At 38.5% G+C, this 26062-nt stretch overlaps 1 protein-coding gene across 1 annotated transcript in view; it reads left to right on the forward strand.

The window, feature by feature from the left end:
* Positions 1 to 26062, forward strand: part of tlcd3a (TLC domain containing 3A) — a 52428-nt gene that overhangs the window by 14258 nt on the left and 12108 nt on the right. The window contains exons 2-4 of the mRNA XM_085421235.1: positions 4558 to 4644; positions 9750 to 9969; positions 18949 to 19044. Coding sequence (XP_085277361.1) covers positions 4558 to 4644; positions 9750 to 9969; positions 18949 to 19044 — 403 coding nt within the window. The remainder of the gene's footprint in view (positions 1 to 4557; positions 4645 to 9749; positions 9970 to 18948; positions 19045 to 26062) is intronic.

The raw sequence follows: 26062 nt of genomic DNA on the forward strand, positions 1-26062 counted from the left end.
AAAACGAAAAACAATCCTGTGATGCAAATTTGCAAAGAAAACAGCATGTGCATCAAAATAAACTACTTCCAGCAGTGCAATTCGAGTTCTAAGCATCACAGAAACTATTCAGAAAAGTCAAACATGACTTATAAAAACACCAGTATAGGCTTTTAAGGCCTACAAGTAAAACTATATTTTCCGCGAAAATGACGTCACGTCCGGTTTCGGGCAGGAAATGGCGGACATGCGATAGTTCGTGTTGAAGTTTTTTTTCAATGTGGGAAGTGTTATGAACAGCTGGTCAGATCGGCAAAGCGTGTTTCTGGAATATTATGTTTTTGTTCCTGAAAGCCCTTTTATGCAATTTTTGCAAAGCTTTATGTGGAAGGAAACCGTGACCTAGGACAAGCTGATGGCATAAGATGTAAGTACAACTCCTCCGGTTTCATATGCAAAACAAATTATTGCGCTAGCTTACACGGTTCCGGTTCTACAGGGATTTAAAAATAGTTACGCAAAACGGAGCGTGCTGCTCTGTCCGGCTTTAAAGGGTTAACAATAACAATGTATTGAATAATGACTTTAAAAAAAAAAAAAATAGTGTGCAAATACTGATAACAGTGCAAATGTTTGCGATATAAGAAATAAATGAAAAATGTAAACATCTATGTTTAGTGAACTTTGCAGTGTTGCTCTGTGGTGCAGCTACGACACCATAGCAAAGTTTACACACTATGTCTACTTGATCCACGTCTGACTCAGGCGAACCCATAATGTTTCCACACCACTGAAGTTTTTTTTTTTTACCTCTCTTTTCAACCAATAGCAGTCACTCTCCTCTCCAAATAACTTCTGCTTAGCTTTCCGAGCTTCCCTCGGGTCCTCTTAATTGTTGTGACGGGTGTTCGAAATGCAGAGAGGTGCGCTCGATTTGCCACACGGAGCAGCGCGAGAGTAAAGCACGAGGGAGGTGCTAATAATTGGCTCAGTCATTTTTGATGATCGTTGAAAGCCCAGATCATAATCGTGATTAAAATGAGATTAATTGAGCAGCCCTACTCGCAGCTGTTCTATTCCCATATTGTTGCAGTATATTAATAACTAACCTTGTATTGTGGATGAATAATCTCAGTTGTTCTCCTGACTGAAGTTTGCCCCGTGTATAGCATCCTGCTATGCGATTGCATTTGTCCCTAACCACCAGAATCCCTCACATTAACTTTTATCGAGTGGAAAAAAAGTTGGCATTCATCCTCCAGCTTCACTGTGCTAATGTTATGCTAACATAGCTGTGTCGCTAGCAATCACGTAGCACAACATTACATACCAGGTAGTCCAACTTCAGTAACCCTGCAAACGCCACTGCTGTTTAGTTTCCTGTCTTCATTTATGTTGGAAGTGGTAGCAGAGCTGTACGTTTTACTTGGTTTCAAAAATCTCTCTGTCAGAACATGGTATGTCATGTTTAGGTGTAAACTAGCGAGCTAACCTCCTGTTAACTTCTAACTCCGTTAAATTTAATAAATTCTGTTTTCATGGATGCATGGATGTTAAACTTAATTGTTACACCTGGTAAAGCAGCAACGCTGATCATTTTATTAAAGAAAGAATTTAGACCGTTTTTAACTCTTTGTGTTCATTTGACTTTGACCTGAAGAAGACTGAGTTTAGGACCCAGATTACTCCGCGAAGCTCCTCACTATGGCAGCCGTAATGCTCTGACAATCCATCAAAACATTTTTAACAGATTTCTGCACGCCAAAATCGGTTCGAGGTCAGTAAGCACAACCAGAATTCATACATAAGGCGCACTCTCGATTTTTGAGAAAATTAAAGGATTTTAAGTGTGCCTTATAGTGTGGAAAATATGTTATACAGAAGAAAACAATATATCGCGATATATATCGTTACCGCACGTGCTTCAAATTATACCGCGATATGAATTTTAGGCCATATCGCTCAGCCCTACATGCACACCATCTCAGCTTCTTTTTTCCCTTATTTAGCTGCGTTATTATTTATTTATTTGGACTTTTGCGTCTCGTATTGTTTGCACCTGCTGTAAATACATGATTTGATCAGCTGGAAAACTCATAACATGGGTTATGTAACTGTAACAAGTTACAGTTCATGTGTTTCCTGTGTACATACCGTCTGTTGGGTGGTGGGGGGAAAACATAGGCAGACAAAACACACATAGCCTGGTAGTATGTGTTTGTCTCCTGATGAGTAGGTGGAGATGAAAAACAGACCCATTGGGAAAATCAGTCAACAATACGCTGTGTTAGATGGGCGGCTGTCTGTCATGGCCGCAGTGACTGCTGGGGAATAAAGGACATGTTTTGTCATTTCAAAGCAGCTTAGTGTCAGTTCTGCCAAGTTGGAGAGCATCCAGGGAACGAGCTTCTCTGAGCAAAAGTCATTCATAGTTTGAAAAAAAAAAAAAAAAAACAACCCACACACAAAAATTTAATTGGTGAAATAATCCAGCTTTCTGTTTAAATTAGACAAAATAAATCTGTTGAACCAAGAGAAAAAAATCTATTTCTCTGTGATTGTTCACTCATCAAGGTCACAACATCACAGCCACTATTTATTAAAAATAATTTTGTAATGAAGTTGCTATAAACGTAAGCAAATAATTATAAAACACAAGTCAGATCTCAGTGTAGGAGTTACTTGTTTCATAGGTGCGAGGCCGGTGAATGTTGTGCATGCCTTTCTCCACTCCACTCCAAGTGACACTTCAAATAAAGATGTACCAAGTTCTCCTATGTCACAGGTCTGTTTATAGATGAGGAAAGTTGAAGCCAAGTACTGCTAATCCCATCACGGTACACTGATCTTAAGCGGCTCACCTGAAGCAGCACTTGTGTAAAACTGACCTGTATTTGTTGGGCTTTGCCCTGTCCTAGAGCTATTAATCACATTGAAAACACACATAATTTGACTTGGCTTGGATTGAAGTAATTTGTTAAATTTTCTTGTAGCATTCAGTTTTACCAGCTCAGATCTGAGTGAATTTTATTTGACCCAATAATTTCCCACATGGCATCACAAAAAACTAAGCCAACGCCTGCCTTTTTTATTTTGAGTTTATTCATAATTGTAGCAAAGATCAAACTTTAAAACTAGATGATGATAATAACAGGGAGTGTAGTAACACAAATGTTAACTTTTGTATTACACTGGTGTAATCTTCTAAGCAAAGTGCGTATAGAAACAAGTCTTGGCACTAGGCAGTCATCTTGGCAGCACCTCTGGGCAGTTCTTTAGGTAATTAGTGTTGAGCCCCGGGAGAGACATAACTTCATTTTCAGTGGTAACCAATTAAATCTCAAAACCATTTCACAAGTATGCTGAAATTTCCCCAGAATAAGTTTTTGAAACTTTTTATCCATGTAGGTTTTACTTAATGACACTGCTGCTTTTTGGCTTCATTAGTGGCTCAATCCAGACGGCTGACGCAATCAAGCTCTGTAGCCAACAGGACTGAACAGTTGCTATAGTAATACACCTTATCCAATAGTTGGTGAAGAAATTCCATAAGCATACTTCCATGTATCTTTGCTATGATAACATATAGATATGTCTGCTGCCACACATGTGAAACTGTCACCTGTTGATTGGCTGTTTAAGATCAGAATTATCACCATATCTGCTGTTATGAAACTGTTATTAGACATATCAGGCAGTATCTTTGGCATTGTGTCTGTACAAGGGTTTTGTTTGAAAAACTATGGCTGTGTCTGACTTCCTGACCTCCTTACCTGCTCTGCAGCTTGACTTGGGTTTTGTTAAAGACAAACACAGTGCCAATTTAAGTGTCATGAATGCCCTTCTGAAACACACCGCCGTGTGAAGTTGCAAGCATTGGCTTGGCTTGAGTGGATGTGATGATCTCTGGCTTTGATGCAGGCCTGGTGTATTTCTGGGGTCAAGGAGGGTCCACTAAGTAAGCAGTTCACAGCAAGTTGGGGTTACAGGGTTACACAGAAAACTGGAGCCTGGAAGGTCCGCCAGCAACTAACCGTCAGCTAGAAAGCTTCCTGTGTGTACACAATTGTTCTGGTGGTCCTCCTTCTGGGCAAGGGATGAAACCTCACCAAAAATGTAATAAAAATATTTTGGCTAGCACCAACAGGATAATGCATAACCCTCGTAATGTAGTCATGCATAAACTATATGCAGACCTCACTTGTGCTTCATCAACCCCAAAGGCCCCTGGTGACTCACAAAAACCCCTGGGCTCAGCTGTGTGTTAATATATTGGCAGGTTAACAATTGCCTATTAGTGCTAAAAACAAAGTGCAGCTGAACTGATGGCTATGTTGATCATAAACCAAGGAATTAAAGTTTTGGACTAACAGGGCCAGCAGAACAACATTAAGATACTTCAAAGAAGTTTTGTTTTCCTTCTGGGGTGCTGGCCATATTGAGATTAAACAGATTTCTAAAGGCACAATCGGGACAATAAATATCTGAACATATATTACTTTTATCAGCTTCACTGAAGTTTCTATTACATGTTACAGCCATCCAGTGCATAAGTGACGATGTTCTCCCTTTTTGCAGGCTGGTGTCCTCTATCCATGCTGCCATGGCAACCACAGCAGGAGCTGTTGTCGTGTCATCGTGCTGTGGCAACGTCATTAATGACAGGTGAGACTTCATGTAAATAACCCCTTTAGTGAAACATTGGTTATCACTGGTAACACATGAAAGCAGCAGCTATGCTTCCTGGGCCTCCCTTTGGTGGGATCTGTTATTCCAAAGACTCGGGCCTCAATTTTGATTCACTGACTCAAACATAAATGTTAGTCACAGCCTGCTAACAGTGAACAAAGTTGCTTAATCTGTCTTAGAAGCTACACAATCTCGGCGTGCTTGTGAGGTGAAAATGCGAATAATCACTCGGCCCTAACACAGTTCGCTGAAGTCTTTGACATAACATTCGTGCTGTTAATTCTTCACGTTCTTCACACACACAAACAGTCTAAAGTGTGAACTTGCATACTCCACTATTAAAATAAATTGATCGACACGCTCCTCCTCGCTTTATTCAGAGACCTGTTTGTCTCCTCTTCTCCTGCGGTTACTGTTCCTTGTCCTGTCAATTCTAGATTGTATTAGGTAGTATTTTTCCTTTTGGCCCACTTAACTTATAGGTGCTTTTAAGTTTTTGTTTTTTTTTCGCAGCCGTTTTTAGTTAATCTGTGGCTGCCTGCTCACTTGACTGTTAGCGATACAACATCCTATCATTAACATAACCTTAGCTGCTGAGATTTCTTCTTCCTGTTTTTAGGTCAAAGATATAAAGTCCATTATTTGGGTGTTTTAGTGTAACTGGGAAACTGCAAGCTTGTCATCCAGGAAATAGAAGCAGCATTGCTGTCCTGAGGGTTAAGCAGAAATGTTAAGAGGACTTTTTGTTGCATCCCATCTGAGTGATAGCTCTTACCTTTAACGGCTCTGCTCATTCAGCAAAGCGTCTGAAGACTAAATGCGCTAATCTGTGATGTCGGAGGGGTTGTTGCACCAGAGCCTCATCAGCACATATTTAAATGGTTTTATTTTATTGGGAATTGGTTATAAATCAGAAGATCTGGTACCTACGCTGCGATTATAGCATGAAACACTCCCCCTGCTGCTGAATATGATGCAAGCAGTCATGTAATGTTAAAGATTTTCAGACTAACTTCCTTTGTGATTGATAGGTCAGTATCTTTCCTTGGGCAGCAGTCTGCCCGTTTCTCTTATTGAACCAGCTGCTTTCATGCTGCCTCCACATCAGCCAGCTGGCAATGAGTTACTGTTAGCGTTAGCACTGGCCACTCTGTGCAGCTGAGGAAAGTGTGACGCTAGGTTAATGCCAGCCTATTAATCCTTCACTGAGTCAGCGACCAGACCCTGGCAGTCCCAGTTTCAGACTGCTAATCTCTTGCGCCCCCCCCACTCCAAATCACCCACAGAGCTTAATTCCTCCACAACGCTGCTCAGTTCTGCTGTCCTGTGACGTGCGCTCAACCCGGGGGCTTATACTCCAGAGTTAGACCCACAAATACTCTAATTCTCCATCGCAACCTGTCCCTTCTTTTAGCCTTTAGTGGTTAAGTTGCAGAAATGGTGGTGTTCACTGTATAAACTGCAGTAGAACCACTAAAGTAGCTCAAACGCACCTGATTCGCCAGACTCTAACATTAGCTCCAAATAAAGTGGTTAATATGATCTGGCAAACACTGTGTATCTAATTACTTGTGCTTTTTCCCTCATTTAACAATATTTTCTATACTTTATATTTGAGAGACAAACAAAATTAGGAATGCACTGAGCTATAGGGCTGCCTTGAAAGCCATTTCTTTGTTGTAATCTATAATAAACAAAGCTTCATTTAGTGGTGCAAATGAGAAGGCCAGTGCTTTTCTTGTTGTTATTGCTGAAACAGTCTGAGCAGTCCTGCATACCGCCACCAAGGCTGGAGATGACCACCACTCTAAAAATGAGTAAAGACACAAAATGTTTAATTATGCCCTATCTTGGAATGGTAAAGATTCCTTCCAAGAATTCTTGGATCCAGGCCTGAATTCAGATCAGCTCACAAAGTTAATAATTTCTAAGCTCCGTCAAACCAGAGCCATTGTAGAAGTTTAACATGTATGTGTCCATATCTGTTTAAATAATCGTGCTAATAAACAGGTAGGCAAACAGAGCATAAGAACAAAAATAACATAAGCACCTGAGGACGGTGAAATTCTTATTTATCTTCTATTATTATGCGAGTTACACCAATGAGAACCTATACAGAAAGAGACTAGGCAGTTCTGTTTTATGTATGTCTGGGGGACTAGTGCTTTCTTTTGTGTTATTTAATACAGAAAGTACATACATTACAGAATCAGCTCATGTAGCCTTCCTTCCTCCCTAAGCTGTTTGTTGTGCCTTACTGTTCTTAATCTCCATCCACTGACCTTAAAAGCTAGAGAAGCCAGTGAGAGGTCAGGGGTCAGTAGCTCAGCTTTACCCTGCAGCTTCACTCCTTTCTGTCCACATAATTAACCATCACAGTAATCAGTGCTCATTAGGCTACTGGAGCTATCCAAGCTGTTGATTTTACTGTACTTACACAAGCTTGTCTTAAAGCTTTCCGATGCTTTGCACAGGACAGAGAGTGGTTAAAAAAAGTGCAGGTTTTTATTTAAATCTACTGAAAGTAAATGTCTTGTTTTGTTTTTTTTACATGTTTTTTTCTAGGACTGTGCTGTGATAGTGCCTAGGCCTCCTTCTGTTCTATATTCACTGCCCACTGTAAAGGTTAAACCCAGCATTAGCAAGGTGTACCTAATAGAGCAGAAACGTTCCTCAAAGATGTTGGTCCATAATGAAATGATAACATCACACAGTTGCTGCAGATTTGTCAGATGCACTTCTAGGATGTGACTCTACTATTCCACCACATCCTAAAAGTGCTCTATTGGATTCAGATCTGGAAACTGTGGAGGCCATTTGATTACAATAAACTCAATGGCATGTTCAAGACACCAGTTTGAGATCATTTGAGCTTTGTGACACAGCATCTGATTTTGCTGGAAGCAGCTGGATTTCCTGGATTTTGCTGGAAAATTAGTGTGTTGTGGTTGTAAATGGATGGGACATGGTCAGCAGCAATACTCAGCTGGGCTGTGGTGTTAAAACAGTGCACAATTGGTACTAAGGGGCCCAAAGTCTTCCAAGTAAATATCCCCCGCACCATTGCACCAATAACTACACCACAAAGTCAGTTAAATCACCTTTCGTTCCTACTCCATTTGGATCAACTAGGATTTTCCTTTAGGTAGTAGTATCTGTTACTGGGCACTTTTTTTTTTTTTGGTACCTACTCGACTGGGATTCCAAGCTCCCTGAGTTAACGCCGCATTTCTATAACAACCCCACCCACATTGAGGTGGCACTCAATTGTAATTACTGAAACTGAGCTGAGTTGAATCTGGTCTTTAAGTCTGACGTCATTAGCCGTTTCCGGGTCCAAACTCCACTTCAGGTCCCAAAGTCAAACGAACACTGACATCACTGAAAGTTAAAAACGGTCTAAATTCTTTCATCTTTAATAAAATGATCAGTGTGGCTGCTCAACTGGGTAATTACGTTTAACATCCAGGCATCCATGAAAACAGAATTTATGAAATTTAATGGGGTTAGAAGTTAGCAGGAAGTTAGCTTGCTAGTTTCCACCCAAACATAATATACTACGTTCTGACTTGGGGATTTCTGAAAAAATTGAAATATACAGCTCTGCTATCACTTCCAACATAAATGAAGACAGGAAACTAAACAGCAGTGACATTTGTAGGGTTGCTACGTGGTGGCTAGCTACATAGCTATGGTTAGCATAATGCAGTATAAACACACTTGAGGATGAACTCTGACTTTATTCCACTTGATAAAAGTTAATGCGAGGGTTCCCGAAGGTTAGGGACAAAAGCAATCGCATGGCAGGATGCTGTAAACGGACCAAACTTCAGTCAGGAGAACAACTGAGATAATCCATCCATAATACGAGGTTAGTCATTAATATACTGCTGCATGGGCTGGGCTGTACTTACATTGTAAGGTTTTAAAACTTGAGCTTTAAAATGAACAGTGATAATAAAAACCAAGAGAGGCCGACAGTGATCACTGCCCTTTTTAGGACTTGTTGAGATTAAATAGGACAAGATACAAAGCATTAAAACATGTTAAAAACACAACAGCCTTAATAAACATAGAGTAGTTTGGTCCCAGAAACAGGGTTCATATGTCATCACTTAAATATCGGATAGAGTCAAGTTGAATTGGTGTGAGTGGAAAAGAGCCATAAATGTGCTGAACTGCAGCCATGATATTTGTGTAAATGAGCAGCTAAATGGGTGCTCCTAACAAAGTGACCTGTGAATGTAAGACTGGTAAATGATTAATATGGTTTTATAGTTCTGGTAAAGATTTTTTCATGATTTTTATATAAATAAATCAAACATACACGGGTCATTCCATAAAAAACATTTAAAGCCTTCCACCTGACTCCCTTAGGATCAGGCAAGATTTTTTTTGTTGAATTTTATAAAGCCAAGCAAAGTTTTACTTTTATATTCTGAATATTTTCCACATTACAGACTCTCAGACTGCAAAGGCACGAGTCTGTATTTGACTTTTTCTTTTTTTTTTTTTTAATATACCTCAGTTTCTATAGCTTCTTAAGCAAACTGTGCAGTCATATAACATTTTCAGGTCTGAAAAACACACTTAAGATTTAAACTTTAAAATCTAGCCATATCAGTTTAATACCCATTACAAACAAAAGTAAAATTAATGTACTTGTTCAGCACTTTTTTTTTTATTTCACTAGCCTGTGTCATGTAAAATTATAGTTTCAGTGGCAAAACTTCCTCAGTTTTGTGTCTATGTTGTAGAGAAATGGAGACAGACACTGATACCCTGGATGTTTAATGTGTTTTCAGATCATTCAGTGGAGAAAATGTCAAAAAACTCACTCTGTGTAAACTTTCAGGCATCATATCACCATGTAAAATAGGCAATTGGTCAAAACGAGTTGCATCTCATGAAAGGTCTTTTTTTTTTTTTTAACCCGCATTGTGATAGCAGGCTCAACTTCTTAATAATGAGTATTCAATTATTTGAACATCATGGTCATCCATTTTCGATAGAGGCATTCCTGTGGGTGATTCTGCTGTTAGTTGTAGACACTGATAACAATTTTATTTTGTCTTCCTCAGGCACTGGCTGGCCACCTACTTTGTCATCTGGTACGGTGTCCCCTACATGACGTACGACATCTTTGCCATGTACCTCAGTCACTACTACCGCTTCCACATCAAAGGGCATGAGGACTACAAGCGGCATTCACTGAGGACCATAAACTCCTTTGTCCGTAAGGAGTTCCTGCTGGTCCTGCATCACATCGCTCTGCTCACCATCCTGCTGCCTGTCACACTGGTGAGGAGGGCTGATGGGGAAAAATTAGGGAGGGGCTGAGATGGCATTTAGTACCACAGATAAATAATTAAGATAACTAATACATGCAAGTACTATCAGTGATAGACTGCTATATTTGTATATGTGATAATTTAAGGAATATACAATTAGCTTAGGAATATATATAATTAGCTCTTTTCCAACACAATGCTACCTCAAAGAGAAGCCAAACTTATAAGACACACCTGGATTCATATCTGTGAGAAATAGCCCCTCAGTATCATCTGTTAACACTTCTTTTGCTTGTAGACCCATTTGATAGCATATCACAGCACCTGAACCTAGCATGGGGTCTGTAGTTTTTGTGTTTTGCAGAAAGCCCCACTTGTATGTAGCTTGCCTCTATCAACAAAGAGTCTCACTGCCTCTGGTTCAGATTGAACGTTTGGTAGGCCATGTATCTGTCAGAATGGGTGTGTATTCTTTTTTTTTTTCTTTTTTTTTTTTTTAAACAAGAGCCTCTTTAGCTTCCTCATCACCATGTTAAGTCACTGCATTGGTTAGTGACACCGTGGGCATTTATATTTGGCACTTGAGGTGTGCTGCACGAGCTTGCAACTTTTCCAGAGCACACTACTCAGAAAAACCTCTACATTGGTGCTGTGATTGTGATGGTGTTCCTTTTCAGGCAGTGACAATGGCTAGCATAACCAGGTCAGTAGCATTGTGCAGTGGACTTTTGACATCCCTGGTCCAGCTGAAGCCATAAAACTATTAGCTTTTCCATAAATTACACTGATAGTTCTTTAAGTGCTGGGCATCTGCACTGGTGTCTTCTTCACCCTGAGTCAGGGCCTCTGCTGTGTGCTAATATAGTAAGTTCAAATTTCACTCATTAACTTCTGTGCAGGTGCACTAATAATGAATGTTTGACACAACATCCTGATCCACCTGAAATGTGCGCCAGTTTGCACCTCAATTGCAAACTGAAGCACAAACCACCTGGGAGGGAAACATGAGAAGGGCATGAAAGGCTGGAACTCACCATTTAGCAGACTGACCTTTCAAAGTAAGAGCGAGGACATTGTTCAGTAGTAAAGTCTCAGAGGGGTTAAACAAGTACAATTAAAACATGCAAAAAATGAGTGGTCAGAGATACGTTGCCTGTGAGTGGACTTTTTAAAGGAAAAATGGCATTTAACATATAATGACTTTATTCTTTTCCTGGTATTTTCCATAATAGAACATTTAATTCCTTATTGATGTAGGGAAATGGGCCATATTCAGTGATTTGAGGAATCCAGCTCTAAATTATTAATAAATCACAGAACTCATGTTATGTTTCTGTGAATTTAATGATGTTAAATGTGTTGTACTTTCAGTCAGGCATTAGTTTATTTCAGTGTAGCACTAGATTCATCTTAAAGGGGGTTAGTATTCTCTTTCAGTCTTCTTTAATAAGTGTTCACTGCCAGTAATACTTTATTACTGAGTACTCTAATGTTGTGCAGTGGTTTCAAATCAATTCTTGCCTTAAGCTGCATTATCTCCTAATGATTACTTAAGTGGTGGCAAAAAATAGATTTCATTCTGCATGTCCTTTTTTTTTTTTTCAAACCTCAGTTGAAATAAATGGACAATAAATGGACAATAAATGGACTTCTGCTTGGAATTAAGAGGAAAAATGCACTTCATAATTAAAAAAAATTGCTTTGGAAAGTGGTTTGCAGTTATATCAAAGACGTGCGTCATCATGCTAATCCACCTCCACATAACATCTGTTATCTCACCGCTTTGTTAATGTACAGTAAACACTAGCTCAGAACTGCTGCACATGCTTTTAAGGCTGTTTGTTGCTTATGGAGTCAAGCAGACGTATAAACAAATTTTCAACACAACATTTTCATACTTAACCAAACATCTGTGTCTTTTTGAATTCCCTGTAGTGGCGTCTGAAAGCATCATTATCAGTAAAGCTGTGATGCAGAGTGCTTTACTTCCTCTTTAGAAGGACCAAGGAAACCACAGAAACAATGATGGTGTCAGTTCTGTTACAAATAGGTGGCTTAAACTAATTAAGAGTCCTTTCACAGGCCGTACTGAGTTAGTACTGAACAGCTTTTTATGTGACACAACAAAATGGAAATAATTGTAAAGAGTTACTGAAGCTGTTCCTAGATGCCTTTTGGGGAGTAAAAGATGTTGCTAATATTGAAGTTGGTAATGTTGAAGTTAAAGTTAAGTATAGTGGTGACTGTTGTGAGTGAATAGTATGTAAACCCAAATCTACAAAGCTAAGTCTGGGTGCAATATAGTCTGGTGAAAGGGTGGAGTGCCAAGTTATAAGTTAACACAAGCAAATATTGTTAGCCGGCTGCACCCATAAACTAATTTGTATTGCTATATTATACTGTGTGCAACTTCTTACATCTTACAGTTGGATAACTACCACCCATGTCACCACAACAAAAACTAAAACTAAAGACCTTTGCACACCGGACATGTAAAATCTGTGAAAAAGTTTCTCACTTTAAAAGTAATTTTTGAGACTCCCCTAATCTTAATACATTTTTGTGACATTTTTCTAATCCACATCTGACCAATCAGACTGCATTTGGGAACAAGTCCGCTATAGCTCAAAACCTGCACCAGTAGGGACTATACAATGAGATGGAAATGGTAGAATAATGCTGTTTTACCTCAGACACACAGCTAGATGCTGCTCCGGGTCGATCGACTCTATGAAATGAGTTCTCTCCCTACTCACATGTGTTCTCACCTCTGCCAACAAGAGCTCAAACTGCCCCACTGACATCCTTCACCTTAAAACGCAATAAAAAGCATAAATAAGTAAGAAATACAAAACTAAATCAACTCTATTCATGAGCATTCTTTCCTAAACTCTACTACTTGAATAAACTCTTTGATCCATTCAGAGGATGCAGACCAGTTTCAATGTAGAACAAGTGCTTTTCCAGTGGGAATATGTAGCTGGGAAAGAAAGAACACCCAGCTAGTGATTATTGATTACTTTCTTTGAACAAATGCAAGCAATGTATTATTTGTCCTTTGCATCCTTGAATTGTGAGCGTTTCAAAGTGGTGACGTGGAATAGGAACGAAGGGTCTATTTTCTGTTGAAATATGAGTGTAAGGAGAACAATGGCAGCCAGGCAAAAATCTCTGTGCCATTTAAAAATACCGAGGCCTGTAAGACATATATAAACTGAATATATAGTGAATTATGGGTTATTGGAGGAAGCTGGCAGCTGACCAGAGGCTTTCAATGCAGTTGTGACTGGCAAACTTCTGAACTTTTAAACTTGAGTCCACTTTTCAACAGCCTGAATTGGTCAAAAGATAAGATAATATAAGATGTTATTGAGCCCACGGCAGGAAAATTTGTGATCACTATACAAGTAGTCTTCGGGAATACGTCCTGGCTTCCTGAAGGATTATTTGGATGTTTCTGCCTTTTTCTCCATTGTCCGTCAACATGATCCCACACTGCTGCAGTAATTTTGAGGTCTGGGCTCTGGGGGAACCAATCCATGACGGGTAGTGTTCCACTGCGTGTTTGTCTATTTGCTTTTACTCCATTTGCAGTGTGTTGTCAGACTGAGAAATGAAGCAGCTGCCACTGTTTTGTAATTTCCAGGTAGTGCTGCATGGTGCATCAGATTTTGCCAGTACTTTTCCTTTTTCATAAATCCGTCCATTTTGAGAAAATCCTCAACACCACCGGCTCAAATGCAACCACAAACCATGGTAGAACCTCCTGTTTTACAGATGGCTGTAGACACTAACGTCTCTCCTGACGTCCTCCAAAAATTTCACATTTAGATCCTTCACTCTACAAGACCTGTTGTCATGGCTGCAGTTTTTTCCGCCTGACACTTCTTCTTTTTAGCTCTTTGGGAATCACCTTGATGCTTTAAAAATGCTTTTTATATCTGTGAAACTGTTTAATCGCATTTTTCAAACTATGAAACTAGTTAGTTCATTGCTTAGTTGACTGTTATGTGTGGACATATCACTGATTCAGTCCTTGAATTAGGTGCTTTTTTTGTGATCAAATGATTTGGATGTCAGTGTTCAATGGCGTGATAAACAAAATAAAAAATAAACACATTGCTCTGTTACTCGGTCTTTTATAAGGACTGAGTGGGGAAAAAAGCAGCCAATGTCCAAAGAAAATAACTATTCTTTAAGACCACTTTAAAAATGACAAGATAGCCTGACTACTACAAAATATAATGAAATGATGAATGAGATTCGACCCCACTCTGTCACTGGAAGTTTAAAAATTATTTGCAAAGTATAAGGAAACATTCCTGTTATTTCTGACCATTTAATAAACAAAATTAGGAATTTTGTTGGAATAAATGTCAAGGATTGTTTTTTTGTTTTCTTTTTCTGTATAAACATTTGAATTATGTTGCGCAGGCTCTTTCTCCAGACTCCAGAGTTTACAGAACATGTAACATTGCCACTCTCTTTTCCAAGTAGTATCCCAGGTTAGCAGGCCAGGTGCAGTGGAAACCCAAGCCTTTGTTTACAGTGGCTACATGAGATCACATTACCTTACATTATTCAGCTCCAGCTGCAGTCATCCTCCCGCTTCTCTAAACTCTACTCACCTCCCTTTTTGTTTCTCCGGTTCCCTCACTCATCAGCACCATGCTACTTGGGCCTGCACATGTAATACGTGAGCTGGTAGAGTTTTCTCAGCAGGCTGAGTGCAGGAGGAAGAAGAGCATTTCATTTAGGTGTACCAGTTTAAGTGTCTAGTTTTTGTGTGTTATGGCTACTGGCCTGGCATGGTTAGCCTGTACTGTTCTTGTTTTGACAGGTTATGACATGTCATGCATGAAAGCTATTGCATCAGCAAAAATGGCAGTGTGATAATATCGGTGTGTAAAGACTTTACTAGGGTGGCCATGGAGGTATATCACAATTAGTAGTTTTTTCATCTGTTTAACATAATAATGCCATCTGCATTTTATTTACTAATGAGCAGTTTCCTTGCTTCTGTTCCGAAGGGACAACCACCTCTAACCAGCAAGCCCTGGCCCTTCCTGTCTAGTTTCTTTATCAACAGGCAGACAGATGGTGGTGGTAGTTCCTCTTCTTCTCTGGATATTCGCTGTGAGCTTCACGAGTAGTGTAAAGTGTGTCAAATTTATTATGGAAAGCCTGTTGTGAACCTTAGTGCTTGGTACATGTTTGGTTGTTACAGAGCTCTCCCATAAGGTTCTGCCCAGAATCTAGTGAGTGATAAAGTCTCAGGTACCACTTAACAAGCAGCCTTCTTTGTGCTGTCCTCCAGATAAGAACACTATTGTCAAGCAGCCCGATGGTACTCGGGAGTCATGGAGACAAAGAAATTTGTGTCAAACTTTTTGAACTCTAAAATAGTGGAGATGAAAATGGAAAGGCTAAAAAAAATCTTCAATGCTTTGCAGCTACATGCTAGTCACTGTTAACCAGAAAATTCTGTTTGTTGTTACTGGAAACTAAACTCTTTCTCTTCTTATTCACACTATAACCAGGGTTTGCCTCTTATTTGTATTTAATTTTATTTAACTTAATAACAGTACAGTACTCTGTTTTTGGTAACCATTGTCCCTGATGTAAATATGTAAAAATTGTGTACGTTTCTGTTTTGTGTCTTGTGTACTGTTTGTTTGTATTTGTCTTTCTTGCTGCTGTTACACCCAAATTTCCCCTTGTGGGACAATGAAAGGATTATTCTATTCTATTCTATTCTATTCTATTCTATTCTATTCTATTCTTTTCTGTTTGTACTGCACTTCCTGGAAACATTTGTAGAACCAGGAAACTTATCAGGTTACAGACAAGCTAACTCGCTGTAACGTAAAGGTTTACCTCCTACTTCTGAAACAGCTGGACTCAGTTTCTTAGACGTTCTCATCAAAATTAACATTATAGGAAGCCTACGTTCAGATGCAATTTTGGTTTTGAATCCAGTCCATCCCTGATTTATCTACTGAGATCAGGACAACTGTTTGGCAGTTATTAAATGTCTCTATTACATTTCGGAATAAGGATGTGAGTACCAAGAAGCACTTCTAGACTGTCGTAGTTTGCCATCATTATACTGTAGCCCTACATTTAAGCACGTAGGTTGATGTTGATGATGGTGCATTGTGTTGCAGGTGTAGTCATACAGCTTCTCTTGTTTCAAGTGCATTCACACACTCAGGCGCTTGTATGTTGTATGAAATTGTAGCAGGCACAATTATATCCTTTATAGCCAGTAGCTGTGTGAAAACTAGAGGCAGTGGATTTAGCAATATGACGTTTTCAAAATGTTATCTACCAGTTAACTCCATACAAAGTGCAGTAAATAAGAGTTTCTCATCCTTGGCAGGAAGATTGTTCCAGGCATGTCTGAGAACTTTCACAAAGAAAGTCTCACTATCTCACTGTCTTTGTAACGCTAGAATCAAAGTCAATGTATCAGATTTGACTAGTGATTCCATACATGCAAATTTTGTCTCTCTTGGCATTAATATTAAAGTTATTTTAAATGATGCTGCCCGGATGAGTGCCTGGAGGTTTTACTGAGATGGTTGACACATGGAAAGATTTTTGTTCTAGAAGGACTTTGCCCCGAACTGATGGTGTAATTTTGAAATCCGGACTATGGGAGCCAGACCACCTGTTGGAGGGCTTTTTGTCTTATTTCTGGTTGAATACAGTTTCTCATTTGTGACTAGTTCGAGTAATACTGTGTAACCTATAAGAATCTACACATCAAAAGGATATTTAGGCAAAAAAGTTGTTTTTTTTAGCATTACAGGCCTGGTGTTTGAGGGGGAAATACAGGCACAGTAATGTTGAAAGTGGCGTGTTGCATAAAGTTAACACACTTATGTCCACAGCCGCTGGGGTGGGATGAGGTAGCCAGGTAGTTTGGTAGGTGTGGTGTAAGGTTCCCCTCTGTGGTCTCTGTCATTGTTTTGTGGCCAGATGGCAAAGCCACTTCTGGAGCTGCTCATGCTTTATTTATTAACGGCACACAGAAAGCTGGGCTACCAGAGAGTGCTTGTCTTTTGTCTGGAGTCTCTTTATCCATCTAAACTGACTCATCTACTCTAGGGTGGCAGCCCCAACCACACGGGACTGTGCTGGTGGTCAGTATTTGAAAGCTTTGTTCATTTGTTATGTACAGAACATTACTTCCTCCCCTCCCTTTTTGGCCATCTTGAAATTGTGGTAGAGTAACATATGAACCGCTGGGGTTGTGGGATTGTACTAAAAAAATGGAGGAGGGTGCGATAATATTATCAGTTAAAAGGGTTTTCCTTTAGCCTCTTTAGTATGTAAGCTTTGAATTTTAACCTTAGACAGTTTAACCGGTTCAAAGTCACTTGCCGGGCTGGCTGCCCTCTCTTTGTTAATGAAAGCTCTAAATGAGGAAGGGGAAAGTAAACTGATGACTACTGTGCCAGCCAGCATTGTTCTGCAGGTGTAAAAAATAAATAAATAAATAAATAAATAAAACTGCATCACTGTTCTGGATATTCTTCAGCTACCTCTCTAGAAAGTACTAACGCGCCACCATCTCAAACCACACTACTGTGGTAGTCTTTGCTTGCCTTGGACATGTAGTTTGTTATATAATATTACTTGATAAATAATTTTTAAAAAGTGTGGTTTTACCTTCTCTCACTAATGGGTCTAATTGTTTAGGAAACACTTAAAGCACATGCTGCACCTCATAGTGGGACACGCTGTTATTATTAACAACCAAACCCAATATCTGTTATTGTAGGATCTTTACTGTACAGTATAAGGTGACTTGTTGTGATTTAGTGCTATATAAATTCAACTGAATTGAACTGAATTGAACAAGGGTCTTCCCATTAGACCCATTAGACCTGTTGCTGCACCTGCACCGTCACTCTACAGTCTAGTTTTAGTTTTATTATTGTTTTTCAGGGATCATGCACAAAAACATTCACCTGATTTAGCTTTTAGCTTATGTACTTCTGCACTTCCTGGACAGGTACACACAGGGTTAAATAGGCTATAAAACAGAAGTGTATATATCCAAGATATAAGATAAAAGTCAAGTGATATAATCAAATACACATACACAACCTAAAACCTCTCAACCTTACCTACACCCACAAAAAACATACACATTGTAAAACCTTGCTATGTTAAAGCATCCTCCCATTTAATACTATGGAAGAAGTTCAGGATTGTCATTATATTATTATTTTGTAATTATGCAGCTTTCCAGTAGCTACAGAATTTCAGGCACCTATGATAAACCTGGGTTTAAATTCAAACTCATTTTTGGCACATGCTGACTTTTAGCACTTTACACACAACAGCCCAAATCACAAAGTGCTTTTGCACCATGAACTGTGAGGAATTAGGTGAAGAAATAATGAATCCAGTCAGTTTTCTCTTCCTGGAGCTTTTGGCTGTTTATCTAACAGCAGCACTTGAAGGCTAGGGTGATTACAGTGAGCCATTTGGGGATTTAGGTCTGTCTCAGGTGCACCAAGCCTTTAAAGAGCTGCTGCTGAGCGATAACTAAAGAAAGATTGTTTAAATCTGGTCAGAGCCTTCCTGCTATAACAGATCCATGCTGATCTAGCGTCCTTCCGTAACGGACTGAAAAATACTAAAAACACTAAATAAAGAGAATATAAAATGAAAAATGTATAAAAATTATTATAGAAAGATACAGAAGCAGTGCTAAGACTATTTTTAGTAAAATAACAGAGGAAAAATTATTACTTATAAACAAATATTTTATGGTAATTAAGAGGAACATGAGGGTGGCTGAAAGCAGCTCCAGTCCAGCTGTATGAGTCAGTGTAAACACATGATTAAAGTCTGATATTTTCCTTGTCTTTTCAAGCATTTTTCCGCTGAGACTGTTCGAGAAGGTGTGTGTGTGTGTTTTCCATGCTTGCGCTTGTTTGCTCAGTCTGTGTGTGCTCTGTCTGCTCCTCAGTTCTTCAGAAAGGACCAGGGGGATTTCTTCATCGGCTGCTTGTTTCTAACAGAGCTCAGCACGCCCTTCGTGTCCCTGGGGAAGATACTTATTCAGGTGAGATGGCACATGCACATGAGCATTCACCTGAAACAAACTCTGAAGTCCTTTTCGTGGTAAATACGTATGTCTGTAGATATCATAGAGATGCAGATCTTTTGCTGTGTAGTAGCGGAGCAAACAAAGTTGTAAAATTATTTGCCAAACTTCTACTTCTGAGCAGGTTAGCAGCTGCAAATAGGCTCGGGCCTGCCCAGCTTTGCATTGCTGCAAGGAGTGCATTAATCCAGGGGCCAAACACAGCGCAGTTTTAAATAAAGTGAGCCAGACCAGTGAAGCTATTACTTTTTCTTTTTTTTTTCTCTTTTTGAAGACACCCTGGGATGTCTTAAGAGAAATAAGTATAATTTTTAAGTACACATCTCAGTTTTTCTATGTTATAAACAAATATTACTGTAGAAATTTAAGAAACCCACAAGCACAGCTGATTAGGCTCATATTGTAAGAAATAAAGTACTATTTTATATTATATTAATAACAGAAATTCTGAGTAAAAAAGAGAACAGTGAAAAAGAAACGTTTCTGTTATGAAATTAAATACTAAGAACTCTTTTTTTTTTTTCTATCTTACTTGGTTGCTTTGGCATAAGGCACAGGCCACAGATGATGTCTTTGTAGGTAAAAATACAGTTAAAGACTTTATGCCCTCCTTCTTTGACATATGGCAATAATTTGACAACTATCAAGTGGTAAAACAAACACCAGTTTACTGGTTAGTATAAACCTTTAAAAGTGGTTGCTAACACATAGACTAACATTAATATCTTTGGAGACGTGTGATTATTTGGCACTAAACTCCCTTTGACAAAAACCCCAAACTCTTCAACGGGAAAATCCATCCTCTGACAACAAAAAGAAGAACGCTTTGAATTTGCTGTGCAGTTTGAAGTAATGTTAAAATTCACACACAAAACTCACCAGTTACAAAAATATAAAAAAACATGAATGAACTCCATTGTTCACAGTAATTTAGAGAAGTAGACCAAAAGCAAGGTTTGTTGTTTGTCTTCTATTGTCTGGTTCACACAGGCCTAAAGACCAGTCAGGGACCCTCTCGATGCTCATAATCACCAGACACTTTGGTCATAGTTTGCATGAAGTATGCTAACTTGTCTGCAAACACTTGCCAACCTCCTAAGTGCCCGCACCTTTTGAAATGTGTTTATTTTGAAGGCCAGCAATCTGTTTCCAGTTTGCAGTTTGAACTTTTTCAACTTGCCCTATAGCTCGGTGGTTAGTTCACAAGTGTTTGTAGGCAAGTTATGGCTATACATATCATGCTTACTACGGGTCACCGTGAGAGTCTAATTTGACCTCGCAACAGCCAGCAACCACTTATGGAACATAAATTTCCCTCAGCAAGTGGAGGTTATATTTTATTTTATTTTTTATTGCAGTTTTTTAATTGTGATTTGTCTTCGATATTATTATAATTGTTTTTCTTCTGAATATAACCAAGCAGAAAGACTTTTGTGTGTAGTGGAATTTGTTTGAAGAGAATCTTTCACAGGTCACTCTAACATCTTCCCAGAATGTTTTAATCATTGTACCAAACACAGTCAACAGTGCTGAACAAAAATATGCATATTTAATAAGTATAAGGAGGAGAAAAGTGGAAGAATTCAAACACAGACAGTGGGCCATCGGATTCAGGCTTGAATAAAAACAAATGAAAACATGGTTTAACTAATAATTAGCTGCGGTTGAAGACAAAGGTCAGTGGTGATGGAGGAGACAGCCAGTCTGTCCCCGCTGGCCACTCATAACCGAATGAGTAAGGTTAATAATCAAAAGAAATAATGACCAGAAGGCACACAGTTGTAACATGCCACTCTTGAGTGAGTGATTTGTACTTGTGTACTTTTACAAAACGCAATCCTGTGGAGAAACCGTTTTTTTGTTGTTGTTTTTTTTTAACTCAACTCATTCTTCTTGCTTCCTCCACGTCCGTAACATTGATTCATTAATGTTGAATTCTTTCGCAGCTGCTCTATTCCCATGTTGTTCCAGTATATTAATGACTAACCTGTATCGTGAATGGATTATCTCAGTTGTTCTCCTGACTGAAGTTTGGTCCGTTTACAGCATCCTGCCATGTGATAGCATTTGTCCCTAACCATCAGAAACCCCCTGTTAACTTTTATCGAGTGGAAAAACGTTAGCGTTCATCCTCCAGCTTCACTGTGTTTATGTTATGCTAACATAGCTGTGTAGCTAGCGATCACGTAGCACATCATTATATACCAGCTAGTACAACTTCAGTAACCCTACAAACGTCACTGCTGTTTAGTTTTCTGTCTTCATTTATGTTGAAAGTGATAGCAGAGTTGTACGTTTAATTTTTTAATTTTTTCAGAAATCTCTCAGTCAGAACATGCTATATCATGTTTAGGTGTGAACTAGCGAGCTAACTTCCTGTTAACTTCTAACTCTGTTAAATTGAATAAATTCTGTTTTCATGGATGCCTGGATGTTAAACTAATTGTTACACCTGGTAAAGCAGCAAAACTGATCATTTTATTACAGATGAAAGAGTTTAGACAGTTTTTAAACTCTCAGTGATGTCGCAGTGTTCCTTTGACTTTGGGACCTGAAGCGGACGGAGTTTTGGACCCAGATTACTCCGTGAGGCTCCTGACTACGGTAGCCGTAATGCTCAGACACCATCAAGAGGTGCGGCTTCGTAGCCTACCAAAGTCTGATAGATTTTTGAGCGCCGTGTACCACATAAAATCGGTTCGAGGTCTGTAAGCACAACCAGAATTCATACATAAGGCGCACCGGATTATAAAGCGCACTGTCGATTTTGAGGAAATTAAAGGATTTTAAGTGGCTTAAAAACAGAATAGCAAATATTAGATGACACTAGATCCCTAATTCAGTGTGCATAACAACCTCAAACATACACAGAAAAGGTTCCCCAACATTTTCAGATCGCTGTTATTCTGAAGAAATCTCTGTGTGCAACAGACAAAGTCACAAGTCAGCATTGGGTACCTGTGATCTTCAGGCTTTCAGGCAGAAATGCATTAAATGCAAACATGATTCTGTCATGGAAATCACTACATGGGCTCAGAAATCATTGACCATGAACACAATCTGCTATAAAATCCACAAATGGTACGTTTTCCCAGCTGAAATATTTCAAATTTTTTCTATGTTGTATTGTAAATAAAATCTGAGTGAATGATATTTGCATCCGAATTTAAACAGCATCCAGCTGTCCATGAATTAGCGTTGTTTTTCAGATAAATATTTATTCATCACTGTATTTTTTATACACTTAGACACACATAAATGTACGGTATATACAGTTTGATATGAACTTAAGCAAAACAGCCTTAGCTCTCTTAACCAAAACAAAGCCATTCATCTTTTCTCCAAACTGTTCCTGCACAGGTGATCTGCAGAGCACTGCAGCAGCAAAAACCCAAGTATCTCCATTTCATTTGGCATGTTGCTTGTCACTGTTCTATCAATAATTAAGCTGCATGGCTCACCAAAAAAACCCACATCAGTCAGCAGCATTCAGGCACCGCTTGCTCTCCCTGCCCCTGAATTGATCTGTTTCGGCTAATGTTCATTAGTTTCGCCATGCAAAGAGCTCTATAGCCTACACTTTAGTAAAAGGGCCCAGTGTCTTACAAACCATCCTTTCTAAGAATAGAAGAGCCTTACTGTGTAGCTCAGTGAAACCAGTGGACCGTGGACTCTCAGGTCTTTGCTGACATCTGGTGTCGGTGAGCAAAAAGAGCAGAGCAATTCTTCACTGCTGACCACTTTTAGACTTAGTCAGCACTAACAGAAACCGCACCAGACAGTTTTACTGCTCTCATCAGCAGTGCTGACTGCTGTTGTGTGGAAAAGGGAACATCCAGTCTTTCAAATTAAAGATGAGAAGATCCCAGATCATATGATTTTTGTTGTTGGATGTTATGGCCCTGTTTTCCTGTCTCAGTTTTCCTATCCCTTTGACTGAGAAAAATAATTATGGGATTTGGTGGGGTTTTGTTTTTTTTGGGTTTTTTTTTTGACAAAATGTAGTAACCTTCTCCAACTACAAGTTAAGCTTTAACTTAACTTTAAGCAAGCAGCAGAAATGGAAAATATACAATAATAAAGTTTTCCTTATTTTATTTGCTTACTTCAATAATGGATGAAATGTATCAAAAGAATTAAGCAGCAGAATAATAAATTAAAACTACTAAGTAGATACTGTGGCTTAATTAAAAGTATAGTATATAATGTCTATAAAGCAAGCTCAGTCATTAGCATGGCTGAAGAGTGATAGGTTTAAGCTACAAACCTATTTGCTGGAACGTTCAAGATAATTTAATTACACAGCAAAGCAAGACACGAGTAGGCAAAGTTCTTTATGTTTCTCGTGCACGGGAGAGAACTGGGCAAACGCCGTTCCTTCGCACGACCCCAGTTGCTCTCATCTGCTCCCCCGTAACACTGCTCTTTTATTGTATTTATTTTACATTCATTCATTCATTCATTTATTTGTTCATTTCCAGGCACAACAAATACCTATATTGAACATAAAATGCACAAAACAAAAAACAAAAATTGCCTGAAAAAGGAGTGGGACGAAGAAAACTTATTAAATCCCACCCCTATACTCACTCATCAACAAAAAAACAAAACAAAACAATATACTTCCCGCAGCTACGCCCATTATTGCATACAGTCCCATCAACAGCCCCGGGCGCATACAAGCATCTAAACTGCAGCTCGCAAGCAACAATTAGAGCCTTCATAACTGAATACAGAATATATAAATTATAAATTACATTACCACAGGTAACAGGCAGTAATAACTACAAGTAACAAACACACACATACACACATACATATACATACATATATATCTACACACACATGTACATATATGTACATACATACGCACAGTCTTTTTTTTTTTTTTTTTTTTTTTTTTTTTTTTGAATCCATACCAGCAATGGTAAGAGAACAGACATTACAGAGCACACTAAAAAACCATCATTGAGTATACTGTGACCAGACCAACTGTTTGTAGAGAAATTTAAATCTATGAATATTTTTGCATTGTTTCAGTTGTAAACTCAGACTGTTCCAGATTTTCACACCACATACAGACACACAAAAACCTTTACGGGTTGTTCGAGTTCTGGGTAATTTGAATTCTCCAAATCCTCTAACATTATAAACCTTTTCTCGAATTTCAAATCTAGTTTGTAAATTTGCCGGTAAAAGTTTAGTAAAAGCTTTATACAAAATTATGGATGTATTGTAATTAACCAGATCCTGGAATTTAAGTAACTTTGCCTGAAGAAAGAATTTGTGAGTAAGATAAGATAAGATAAGATAAGATAAGATAACCTTTATTAGTCCCACACGTGGGAAATTTGTTTTGTCACAGCAGGAAGTGGACAGTGCAAAAGTTATGACGCAAAAATTAGAATACAATAAGAATAAATACAGTACACAGCTGTACAGAATAGAATAAAATAATATACTATATACAGTAGAATAAAATAGAATAAAAATATACAATAAGATAAAAATAGAATACGAATGCTATATACAACTGAGTAAAAATACAACGATGCCAGAAAAGATTATTGCACTTAGTGTTATTTCACATGTGTGGATGTGTGTGTTTGTTCAGTTAAAGTCTTTGTTGTTGAGTCTGACAGCAGTGGGGAGGAAAGACCTGCGAAATCTCTCCGTCCCACACCGTGGGTGCCGCAGTCTCCCACTGAAGGAGCTGCTCAGTGCTGTCACAGTCTGCTGCATGGGGTGGGAGACGTTGTCCAACAGGGATGACAGCTTAGCCGCCATTCTCCTGTCACTCACCACCTCCACTGGGTCCAGAGGGCATCCTAGAACAGAGTATGATCTAGATAACCAGCCTTGTGAATTATACGCAGTGCTCGTTTCTGTACTGTGACTAATGGATTAGTTGTATTTTTATATGTATTTCCCCACACTTCCACACAATATGTAAGATATGGAAGAACCAGGGTACAGTACAGAGTATGAAGTGCATCTTTATCAAGGAATTGTTTCACTTTGTTCAAAACTGCGAGGCTTCTGGAAATTTTGGTTTTTATGTGTCTGACGTGGGGTTTCCATGAAATTTTGTTATCAATTACGACTCCCAAAAATTTGTTTTCACTCACATTATCAATTGGTACACCTTCAATGATAATTGGTAATTCTATATTATATTTAAAATTACCAAAAAACATTGCTTTAGTTTTATTTATATTTAATGATAATTTATTTATGTCCATCCATTTTTTTATTAATTGTAGCTCCCTGTTTACAGTCATTACAAGATCAGTATAATCATCGCTACTGAAAAATATGTTGGTGTCATCTGCGAACAGTATGAGTTTAAGTACTTGAGAAACATCAAAAATATCATTTATGTATACATTGAAAAGTTTTGGTCCCAACACTGACCCTTGGGGAACACCACATGTAATACCAAGTTTCTCTGAATGGTAATGCCCTATGCTAACATATTGTTCCCGACCCGTTAGATAACTTTTTAACCAGTTACCAGCTTTCCCTCGAATACCATATCTTTCCAATTTATCCAATAAAATTGAGTGATTAATTGTGTCGAAGGCCTTTTTGAGATCAACAAAAATACCAACTGCATATTTATTTTTGTCCAGTGCATCAGTAATTTCTTCTACTGCCTCAATTATCGCCATTGAAGTGGTTCTTTGTGTTCTGAAACCATACTGACCAACATTTATTATTTGATGTTTTTCAAGGAATTTTTGTAATCTTGAATTAAAGTTTTTCTAGAATTTTTGAGAATTGAGGCAGTAGAGAAATAGGCCTATAATTGGTAAAACTATGTTTGTCATTACTTTTATATAGTGGTATTACTTTCGCAATTTTCATTTTTTTTGGAAAACAACCGGACTGAAATGATAAATTACAGATATATGTTAAGGGACTAGCAATATTCAGAATAACCTGTTTAACTACAGACATATTTATGTCGTGATAA

Source organism: Rhamphochromis longiceps, linkage group LG10, assembly GCF_057381845.1.
Source record: "Rhamphochromis longiceps isolate RC_006_pf linkage group LG10, R_longiceps_female_GT1.1, whole genome shotgun sequence".
NCBI lineage: Eukaryota > Metazoa > Chordata > Actinopteri > Cichliformes > Cichlidae > Rhamphochromis > Rhamphochromis longiceps.